Here is a 10,904-nt window from a genome sequence, read left to right on the forward strand (position 1 = left end):
AAAAGAAAAAGAAAAAAAACTTACAAACCAGAGGGCCAGGACGCAGATGATATTCATAAAAACGTGACCCCCTTCTCCCAGGATGGCAGCATACACCGATACGAATGGCTGAGGGCCACCGTATGAGAAGAAGGTATCGGCATCAGGCTAACCTCTCGTGTCAGCACGCACGCGTTGCATATCCGCTCCTTTCTAGGGTAGGAGGGTTGGCGGACGGGGGGAGGAGGTCTACGTACGACACAGAAGAGGAACAGGATGACGACGGCGAAGCCGCCGAGCCCGCTGACGACGGTACTCCAGAAGATGCCCCTCGCGGCGGCGACGGAGGCGTTCTTGGTCTCCTCGGCCACGTGTCCGGAGGCGTCGAAGCCGATGAGGATGCCGGCGGTGGCCAGGTAGGAGAGGCACCAGTTCCAACCGTCCGGGGCGCCGGTGCCGTTGTATGTGGTCATGAAGGCGTCGTGGGTGGTGCGGAAGCCGATGGTGTTGCTGGTGGCGATGGGGAGCCAGATCAGGTTCAGGACGAAGTCGAGGATGACGATGCCGCAGGACAAGGTGAAGATCCACTTGAAGTATCGGGCTGGGGAGAGAGGCGGCCGTGTCAGGGGGGGGGGCTGGTGACGGGGATACGGAGGAGCGGACGAGACGGTCATGCGTGCTGAGGACAGACTTACGAGGAAGCAGGTTCCAGATGGCGGCAAGGGCAAGCATGATCTCCGTGCAGATCCACTGGACGGCACGGAACTTGACGCTGGTCGAGTCGGAGGGGAAGTCTGCGTCGAAGACGACGATTTCCTGGGCAGGTCAGCTCCGGAACCAGTCCTTCTCGTCGTCGAAAGTTTCACGTACCGAGAGCATGTAGTTGACGGCAGATTGCGTGTTGCCTGGCGAGAGCTCTCTGGTCAGCTGACGTTTGGCTATATAGAGCAAAGACCCATACAGAGGCACATAGAGAGAGAGAGAGAGAGAGAGAGAGAGAGAGAGAGGAGAGAGAGAGGAGAGAGAGAAAGAGAGAAGACAAACTGGCACAGAAAGTGGTCCAGGCGGTGGTACTCCACCAGGCGACGACGAAGCCAAACAACCTGCCAAATCTAGGACCACCAGCCTCGGCGGCCCAGAGATAGATGGACCCGGCGAGGGGCAGAGAGGAGCAGATCTCGGCCACGACGGCGGCGGTGATGAAGGTGAAGACGCACGTAACAATGTAACTTGACCTGGATTTTGGGGGAGGGGGGGGGGGGGGGGGAGTTTTTTTTGGTCGGTCAGTAGATGTGCAGAGTAATATAAGAGTAACATGATAGATAGACATGTGTATATATGTGTCACATATAAAGTCCATGGCAAAGAAGAAGAAAGCGAAAAGAGACAAAGAAAAAACAAAGGAAAAAAAAACGGAAAAAAAAGAGGTGGAGGAGAGCAAAACAACGCACCAGTAGGCCAAGTTACCACCGGCGGCAATACCAGTAGAAAAGGTGACACGCACTCCGCCGATGAAGTACAGAGCAGCTATGATAGTTGGGGTCAGAATATCAGAAGATGTCCTGTGCAGAGTCGTTACCGTGCTGGACTTGGATGCCATCACATACCGAACGTCGTGGCGAAGTTGTGAAATTGGTTGAAGCTCCGTCGCAGGACCTGTAGATGTCGTCCGGAAAATCAGCGCAATCCCCCCCCCGACCACGTCACGATTGAAAGGAATCTGATTTGGTCTTCCCCTACAGGCTTGTATCCCAGATTTTTCTACATGTGAGAGAAGGAAAAAAAATCGAAAAAGTTAGCACGGGTGCTTCGGCGCATGAGATTCAAGACGGAGTACGATGATGACTTACCAGAACCGCAGCATCGGCTTGATTGCTATCATCGTAGTCTGATGATGCGGCGTCTCGGGCCGCTTCGCCGTCGCGGCCAAGGCCGAACATGATTTCCTCTTCTTTTCTTCTCTTCTTCTTTTTTTTCCCCTCGTTTCTCCCTCCGGATGCGCGACAGATGAGAGAGAGACGGACCAAAGTCGTTATTATCACGACAGGGAAGAAGAAATGCGCAGCTTCAACTCTGGTCTACCGACTGTAGACTATTAAAAATAGAAAGAGAAAGATAGAGGGAGAGAGTATATGTGCGTGTTGCGCGGCCTGTCAGAGATACTTTATGGCACTGCACTTGGGGTCAATGCCGTGAGGGAATCATCAATTGACGACATTGAATGAGGTGTAACGAGTAAATTCTGTCTGTCCAGACCCTTGACACATTGGAACAATATTCTCCACCAAGTCCGAACAATGTATCCGCCCACAAGTGGCCCGAGGTGTTTTCGGGCTTAACGGGGGTCGATACATGAGGAGAGAGTTAAAGAGGGTTACGAACGTCTGCGGCTGAAGGTTCATCAAACTTGTATACAAAGTTCTTCTCTTTTTTTTCTTTCTCTCTCTCGCATCATTATTATCTGTAGAGGATAAGGACTTTCATATGATGGACCTCTATATCCCCGGATGACTATATATCTCACCATGGATGATATCGTCGCCAAGCTCCAGGACGCCAGCAATCCAAACCGGTAGGCTATGACACTATCATTACCAGGTACTAGCATTAGGGTACCGCTCGCATATGTATGTACCTGGTTGTGTATAGTATACTTTGTACCATGCACGTAACGTGATCCTTGTCCCCTGATCCAGCCGAAGGCTTGCAGCACGCCATCTTCCTTCGACGCGGAGGGAGGAGTCGTCAACGCGGGAGCCGTTACCCCCAAAGAAAACAACGGAGCATCGTCAACATCTGCATCGCAGCAGCACAGTTGAAGCCGGTATCGAGAAATCCCAACCCCGACCCCCGAATCTTTCTCTCCTATCTGGGACTGAATGACGCACCCTATTCATTCAACTGCGGAAAGAATGTCTGTGCCAGGATGAGGAGGGGGAATAGAGAGAGAGAGAGAAGAGAGAGAGATTGGGGGGGGTGGAAGGAATGAGGAGATAACAGCGCATGTGTGTCGGCAGGGTTGGACATATGCCACATGCATCATGCATGTGAGCAAGGCGAACATCCCAGGTTCCCAGCAGATGAACATGAATACCTCACCTCCCGCAGCAAGCTGTGCTGTCATATTGGTAAACCATTCAACATGATAGCGATCCCGTCTACCCGTAGCATATCGCGGCCCGAAAGACATGTACATGTATGTGTACGAGTATTACAGCACACATACGATACATGCATCGGATTTTGAAGAAAAAATTTTTAAAATTATATATAAAAAAATTCAAGAACAAAAATCCTGCCGAGGCGAACGGATGTGAGATGGATACGTTAATATATTGCCGTCTTTCAGTCTTCCAATCCCCAACACTGCAATAGGGCTGACACCGTCTGATAGAGTGTAATATATAATGATGATGATCGAGAAATATTACATGTAATATTGCACTGGCCTTGAGCTTGGGACTCGGAGAAACGGTCCGCTCATGGCCCACCTACCCACCCATGGACCTATATAGCTATCTGTTATCATTGTCAAGCGCAGTGCACTCTTCAGGACTGCTCTTCAGGACTGATTGATACGTTGATGATAGCACGTCGCCTCACCTGATCCCGGCCGGCATGGCTTGCAAGGCAGCTGAATCCTGGCGGCTGGGTTGTCCAGCTCTTCAGAGACATTCCGACGGGACCCGTCAGGAACCGGCCGTTCCGGCAGTGAATCGGATGCGGGCAGGTGTCATTCGACATGTCCTTACCCTAGAGGATAGCTTCGGAGGGATGCAACTTCAGAGCAGGGCAAGGGGCTTAGGGGGCATGTTCAGGAACCTGGACCTTCTGCTGACCCCTTCAAAGGACTGTCTGCCGGAGACGGACGTGAGACTGCCCGCGCCCGTCCCCGATAACGGCACGACGCGCAGTCTGTCCAATCTGTCCCGAGGCGCTTCGGCAAGTCTTCGTACGGCAACAGTGACGAGCTGACGAGGTTGACGAGCACCTGCGGAAGAGGCATCCGGTGTCCGTGGAGGCTATGGGTGAGGATTCCTCTTCGGCTGGGTAACGTATATACCCAGAGATATGTACCATTGCGGACCTGCAAGAGCATCCTCCTCTACATGTGCCACGTGTCTCGTAATGCATATTCTTCTCGAGTGCGATATGATACAGATATAGTACTACATAGACGAGTAGGAAGAGGTCACCACACCAGACCTACTCCCCCGGTCGGAGCTGCAGCCCGTACGGCGCAAGCTGGCGGTTGGTCATCCTGCTCGGCGCCTTGACAAACGGATCCTCCCCCTTCATCGTCTTGGGAAAGGCAATGACGTCGCGCACGGTCGAGGTATCGGTCAGGAGTGCCACAAGACGATCGAAGCCGAGAGCGAAACCGGCATGCGGCGGGCAGCCGGCACGCAGCGCCTCAAAGAGGTGGCCGAAATCGGCGACGCGGCTCTCCGGCATCTTCAGCACGTCGCGCATGATGAACTCCTGCACCTCTGCGACGTGGATACGTTCGCTGCCGCCGCCGACCTCTACGCCGTTGAGGACGAGGTCGTAGGCCGCACTCTTGGCCTGCAGCGGGTCGACGAAGAGCAGCTCCAGGTCGCGGTTGGACAGGGGCGCCGTGAAGGGGTGGTGGCTTGCCGCGATGCCGGCACCCGCGTCCTCGGCCCTCCACGGCTCGTCGGCCTCGACGGGCTGGAACATGGGGAACTCGGTCACCCAGGCGAAGCGGAGGGACCCCGGGTCGCCGATGCGCGGCCTGGCCATCTTGCCGTCCTCGACGAGCGCCCTCCACAGCAGGGAGCGGAAGTCGCCGATCTTGGTGGACGACGATGTGTACTGTCTTCCTTCGTGCTTCCGGCGCGCCTGGAACACGACGATGTCGCCGTCGCTGAGCTCCTGCCCGCCGCAGGCTGCCTCGATGATGGGCTCGTACTCGAAGCCGATGGACGAGAAGCCGCCGAGAGGCTTGCTCGAGTCGAAGACGAGCACCTGCGGCATGCCGTCCGGGTTGTCGAGGAAGGGCTTGGGCACCTTGTCCATGAAGTCGACGACGAATCGGCGGGTCACGTCGGGGGAGACATCGTCGAGGCAGAAGGCAAAGGCCTCGACCATTGGGTCTTCCAGGTGCGAGATCATGCTGACAAAATGGCGCGCCGTGTCGGGCACGGGGACCTGGCTGATCTGGCGCTGAATGTTAGACGCCGTCTTTCGAAGTATCCGCATCGTGACAGCAGTCCAGTCCAGTCCGTCGACTTACCTGTCCGGGTATCCGCAGATCAGGCTTGTCAGACCCGTACTTTGCTATGGCCTCGGCAAACGTGAGCGTGGTGAACTCGTGCGCCGCCTCGCCGCCGGTTTCGGCCGATAGCTCTGATAGCTCTGATAGCTCTGGCAGGACGGGTATCCTGTCGCCGTTCCGGAAGTCCTGGTAGCTCCTGGACGGCTGCATCAGCTCGAGAGCGCTGAGCAGGATGCCGTCGATGTCCTCCCTGACATGCGCAGCGCCGGCAAAGGCCCACTCCATGTCGAGCTGGGAGAACTCGGGTTGGCGGTCGGCGCGGGAATCCTCGTCCCTGTAGCACCGCGCCCACTGCATGTACCGGCCGATGCCGCTGGCGACGAGCACCTGCTTATACTGCTGCGGGCTCTGCGTCAGAGCGTAGGCCTTACCCCGGTGGCGCGTGGGGACGAGAAACTCCCTTGCGCCCTCGGGCGTCGACTTGAACAGCGTGGGCGTCTCGATGTCGGTGAAGCCCCTGCCCAGCAGTCCTCGGCTGAGCACCGCCTTGAGCCATGATCGGAAGCGTAGGCGTGCCTGCACCTCGTCGTGGAATCGGATCTGCAGATGGCGCTTCGTCTGGGGGAACACGGTCTCCGGGGTGACGATGATGTCCTTGGGGAACGTGTTGAGGACCTGCACGCTCTTCAGGTTGATGGTGGGCCTGCCGCCCGGCCCATCGTCGGCGGCGGGTGCCGAGCCGTCGGGATGCGCGTGTACAAGAACGGGGCAGTGGGCCGGGACCTGGCGGAACTGAGCGTGGGCGTCGGCATCGGAGTCGGCTCGCGAGCAGAGCTGAACGACCTGACCCGACGGAAGGGTCAGGTCGGCAAAGGAGAGCTGCCTGCCCACGTTGCGTCGCTTGCCTATGAATCCGTAGTAGCGGCCGTCGCGGCCGTTTTCGAGTGGGAGGTTTGCGCGGTCACCATCTACGACGTGTCAGGGATTCAACTCACCTTAGAGCGAAGAAGGAGAGAGGGAGAGATGAAGATCGGAGTCAGGGAAGGGGGGAAAGACAAACATTGCGCCCAAGATTCAAGCAGCTGCCGCTTCTTCTCCGGCGCTACGGTCGACCGACGACGTGCTGCGTAGCTTGAAAAGGCCCGAGAGGGATTCTGCCTCAGCGTCGACGGCGCAGTGATCCTCAGAGCCGTCCTCTGACGTATCGTGAGGCCGCAACGGCACGCTGGTAGTGCCATGGCCGCGGTCGTGTGGGGGGGGGGGTTGATTCACAGAGTTCCGTCGTCTTAGGATCAAAGTTCCCTCCCGAACTATAAACCGGCAGTAGCAAGGTCAAGCTCCATCCTGGGGCGCTCCTGCCACTGCTAGTGTCGGACCCGGACCAGGAAAAAAAAATTATGGGCCGACAAATATCCGCAGCAGTATAAATTGGCGGCTCGTCCCCACCAGAGACTTTTTTCTCTTTTTTTCTTTCTTCTCCATCCCTTCCATTCAAATAAGTGTAAGCACCCCCCACCCATGCTTCTTACTACCCAGGTCCAATGGCCGATGCAACGATCAGTATGCTGACATTGTACTGCAGATGATGAGATCTGCGTGAACCAGATGATGCTACTGGCGCTCCGACCGACTGCTCAGACTCTCCCTTCGGGGCTTCAGTGGTCTGGGTGGAAGGGAAGAGATGCCAGCATGAGATAAGCGTCCGGCACACCGACCTTGTTACATCATCGGACGCCTTTGAAGCAAGCTCTGATTTATCATGAACGGAAGAGGCCTTTCCCTTGGCGAGCGAAGGATCGCGGGGTTTCGGTACTACGACCAGCTCGCTCTCTGATCAATGAGCTATATCTGGCTCTTACGGCAAGTGTCGTGGCAGACGGTGGCTGGCACGAGTACCGGTGCTGATGCGAATGTACGAGTTGTTGTTTTTTCTTCATTTAGAAAAAACTCTTTCATCAATTGTGCCGTTTTTACTATCAGTAGCAGTAGAATAGTATCAGATAGAATTGATGAAACACGTTTTCTGGGCATGTTTGTTCTATCATCCAACATTACGGATCTGTACATGACCGTGAGGCTCATGGACACAATCCGCACACCCTAGAGTCAAACTCTGCCCCAGGGTGTGCAGTTGTTAATACGAGACTGACGCGGAATGAAAATTCACTTCCATCTCCGTTCATCCTTTCCTGTATCGATACTTCGGCATACCGTCGGACTGGTACTAAGAGTGATACTGATAATAACAGTAGATAACCATGGCAATTTCGTCAGTGGATTATGACCATCAATCATGTGCTCCACCGAGGAACGAAAATGGATGACTGTTAAGGAGGTACCTCCATCTCCCAGCATGGCGTCTACGGAAAATCAAGTATCATCGCTCATTTCCACTAACAGACGTGAGGAGCTGGGCCTTGCTGGCTGCCCAACCACCGGCGGCGCCTATCTTCTCTCATCATCGTACTCGTAATACGACCAACTACTATTAAGCTGGTTGTTGAGGCTTGGCCCTTCCGACAATCATCACCCAGGGACCTGTCCTCTACACCTGACAAGCATAGTCCCTTCGGCTGATAGGCAACCTCTCCCTCTTCCACCCCATCGACGCTGTCCATCATCCGAGGCCAGTCCTCTGCCTGCCCAATCCGCCGTCATGTCCAGCTCCTTTGAGAAATCGGTCAGAGGCGCCACCAAGATCAAGGTGCGTGCCATTCTCCAGCGCCCCCCCCCCCCCCCCCCCCCCCCCCCCCCCCTCCTCCTCCCCGCCCGACCGACCGACCGACCGACCAGCCCACGGGGGAGTGACGCAGCTTCTGCCTTTTCGATTACTGACCATACCTCTCTCATCTGCAGAATGCGCCGCCCAAGACAAAGTACATCGAGCACATCCTTGTCGCAACACACTCGGGAGAGTCCGGCGTTGCCGATGTCCTCTTTGCCCTGCAGAACCGTCTCCGCGATTCCACATGGACTGTCGTCTTCAAGAGTCTCATCACCATTCACCTCATGATGCGTGAGGGGTCGCCAGATGTCACGCTGTCGTATATATCCCGCCATCGTAACATGCTCGCCATCAGCCACTTCGCCGACGGTTCGTTCACACAACCCAATCCAACAACAACCCCCCCCCCCCTTTTTTTTTCTCTTTTGCACTCAGAAGGGTCATGTTTCTACTATGATATGCCGCAGCACGTTACTGACTGCAATGGAGGACAATAGCTGTCACGCAAGGCCGAAATATCCGTCACTATTCTACCTATCTCGCCGAGAGGGTGCGCTCCTATCGCGACACGGGCACCGACTGGGTCAGGGTCGGCGAGAACAAGCTGGAGAATACGACTGTCGAGAAGGGCCTTCTGCGACAGACAGAGTCGGTCCAGCGTCAGCTGCATGCTCTGCTCAAGTGTGACGTGGGTCTACCCACAGCCCCCCCCCCCCCCCCCCCCCCCCCCCCCCCCCCCCCCCCCCCCCCCCCCCCCCCCTTCCCCCCCCCCACCCCCCGAAAAAAAAAAAAAAAAAAAAAAAAAAAAAAAAAAAACAGGGTGACTTACCTCATGACATCAACGTCGAAGACTCTACATGGACGCTGTCGACCAACTCGGACGGCANCCCCCCCCCCCCCCCCCCCCCCCCCCGGATGGACTGCTCCGGCTATATGTATGCTGACACTTTCGGCTTCTAGCTGCTGCTGAACGAACCCGAAAACGAGATCACCATCACGGCCTTTCGACTTCTCGTCCTCGACCTCTTGTCGCTGTTCCAGGTTGCCAACCAGGGACTGATCAATATTCTAGGTACGTCTGGCAAGGACTTCCCTACCAAGGTGTTGGCGAGGGGCTCAGATTGCTGACATGATGAATCCAGGCCGCTTCTTTGAAATGTCCAAGCCGGACGCCGAGAGGGCCATGGATATCTACCGTACGTTCACGCGGCAGACGGAGGTTGTCGTCGCATTCCTCGGCGTCGCCCGGCAGCACGAGTACCACACCCGCGTCGAGGTTCCCAAGCTCAAGCACGCGCCCGTCCACCTCGCGCGCCAGCTGGAAGACTACCTCAAGGACCCCGATTTCGAAGTTAACCGACGCCAGTACATTGCCGAGCAGACGGCCAAACGCAAGGCCGACGGCACCGCCCAGCCCAAGCCCTTCCTCACCAAGAAGACCGACAGTGAGGCCCCGACCTCGTCCTCGTCCTCGAAGCCTGCCCCTGCCGACAACAACCCCTTCCCCACGTCCGGTGCGCCGGCAGGGACAAAGGCCGAGACGCAGACGAAGGATGCCAAGGGCCCTGAACCCGACCTCATCGACTTCTTCGAATCGATCGAACAGAACCAGACGCCGATGCAGGTGCCCCAGCCGACGGGCATCCCCGCTAACAATGCTGCCGCCTTCCAGCAGCCCCAGCCCACCGGGATACCTCTCCAGAGCAACAACCCCATGTTCCAGCAACCACAGCCCACCGGCATTGCGGGCTTCCAGCAGCAGCAGCAGCAGCAGCAGCAGCAGCCCCAGCTGCTTCAGCCTCACTTTACCGGTGCCGGATTCGGAGGCTTCACGCCGCAGCCGCAGCCGCAGCAGAGTTTCCAGCCCGGCCTGGGTGCGATACCGCAGGAGACGCCCGTCAACAGCTTCCTGCAGCAGCCGCAGCAGCAGCAGCCGCAGCAGCCGCAGCAGACCGGCCTTCAGCCGATGCAGACCGGTGGTCTCCTACAGCCCATGCAGACGGGCACCAACCCGTTCCGCCAGTCGATGCTCACGCCACAGCCCACGGGCCTGACAGGCCTGCAGCAGCAGCAGCCTCCGGGGTCCCCGGTGTCCATGCTGTCCACCCCGACGGGAAACCCTGCGGGCAACCGCCAGTCGACCAACCCGTTTGCGCGGGCATCCCCTACGCAGTCGCCCTACAACTCTGCCTCCAACTCGCCCCTCCCACAGCAGCAGGCCCTGGCCCCGGCTCCGACGGGCGCCGCCGCGGCCCCGCTCCAACCGGCCCCCACGGGAACCAACCCGTTCACACGCAAGATCTCGCCGCAACCGACGGCTCAGTCAGGGATGGGAGCACCAGGCGGCCTCGCCCCCCAGCCCACGGGGAACACCAACCCCTTCCGCCAGAGCAGCTTTGTCGACCACAACACCGGTATGGGCTGGCAGCATAACCAGCAACCCATAGGCGGTGGGCTCGACCAGCTCGCCACGCAGCCTGTGTTTCCCCGTCCGACTCAGCAGTCTCCCTGGCAGCAATAGTACATTCTGTCTCCAGGCGATGGCAGGTTCTCTCAATGTCTGCAATCGTGTGTCAAGAACAAAACAAAACAAAACAAACAAAAAAGTTCCTTACAAGGGCAAAACAAAACAAAAATCTTGTTCCATTTGTCTGCCGGGTCGCATTGTTGAAAGCGAGGCGTTTTTATTCCCTTTTTTTTTCAATCATTCTTTCTTGCGGGGAATGTCTCCTCTTCTCATCATCTCTTACATGGAATTATTTCTTACATGAAGGTTGTTTTCGCCGGGTTAATAACAATATAATTTACTAGTAGCAAGTGTTGATCGAGACGTGATGGCATGGGGATCTTCTTTCTTCTTCCAACACGGCTCAGGCAAGGTGAATCTCGCCAATGGTGCTTTTTTCAGATACATGCAGCGTCTTGTTGAATCCTCTACACAATGATGAGCTGCAACAAAGG

At 56.6% G+C, this 10,904-nt stretch overlaps 3 protein-coding genes across 3 annotated transcripts in view; 1 reads left to right on the forward strand and 2 right to left on the reverse strand.

Annotated features, from left to right (window-relative positions):
* The window catches only part of GMORB2_3717 (Amino acid transporter), a gene marked incomplete at both ends in the record, with an annotated part of 2,616 nt that extends 697 nt beyond the window's left edge, over positions 1-1,919 (reverse strand). Inside the window, 8 exons of the mRNA XM_035465693.1 lie at positions 25-147; positions 237-580; positions 675-795; positions 850-884; positions 1,024-1,214; positions 1,431-1,506; positions 1,587-1,635; positions 1,830-1,919. Coding sequence (XP_035323530.1) covers positions 25-147; positions 237-580; positions 675-795; positions 850-884; positions 1,024-1,214; positions 1,431-1,506; positions 1,587-1,635; positions 1,830-1,919 — 1,029 coding nt within the window. The remainder of the gene's footprint in view (positions 1-24; positions 148-236; positions 581-674; positions 796-849; positions 885-1,023; positions 1,215-1,430; positions 1,507-1,586; positions 1,636-1,829) is intronic.
* A 2,266-nt stretch (positions 1,920-4,185) lies between these two features.
* GMORB2_3718 (aspartyl-tRNA synthetase) lies at positions 4,186-6,456 on the reverse strand (the record flags this gene model as incomplete). The annotated part of the gene is made up of 3 exons (XM_035465694.1): positions 4,186-5,166; positions 5,237-6,186; positions 6,336-6,456. 3 exons carry the CDS (start codon positions 6,454-6,456, stop codon positions 4,186-4,188), a joined length of 2,052 nt encoding a protein of 683 aa, XP_035323531.1.
* A 1,418-nt stretch (positions 6,457-7,874) lies between these two features.
* On the forward strand, positions 7,875-10,464 carry GMORB2_3719 (phosphatidylinositol-binding clathrin assembly protein; the record flags this gene model as incomplete). The annotated part of the gene is made up of 5 exons (XM_035465695.1): positions 7,875-7,922; positions 8,075-8,312; positions 8,441-8,631; positions 8,904-9,015; positions 9,086-10,464. 5 exons carry the CDS (start codon positions 7,875-7,877, stop codon positions 10,462-10,464), a joined length of 1,968 nt encoding a protein of 655 aa, XP_035323532.1.
* Between the last annotated feature and the right edge of the window lie 440 nt (positions 10,465-10,904).

Source organism: Geosmithia morbida (assembly GCF_012550715.1).
Source record: "Geosmithia morbida isolate 1262 chromosome Unknown scaffold_2, whole genome shotgun sequence".
NCBI classification, from domain to species: domain Eukaryota; kingdom Fungi; phylum Ascomycota; class Sordariomycetes; order Hypocreales; family Bionectriaceae; genus Geosmithia; species Geosmithia morbida.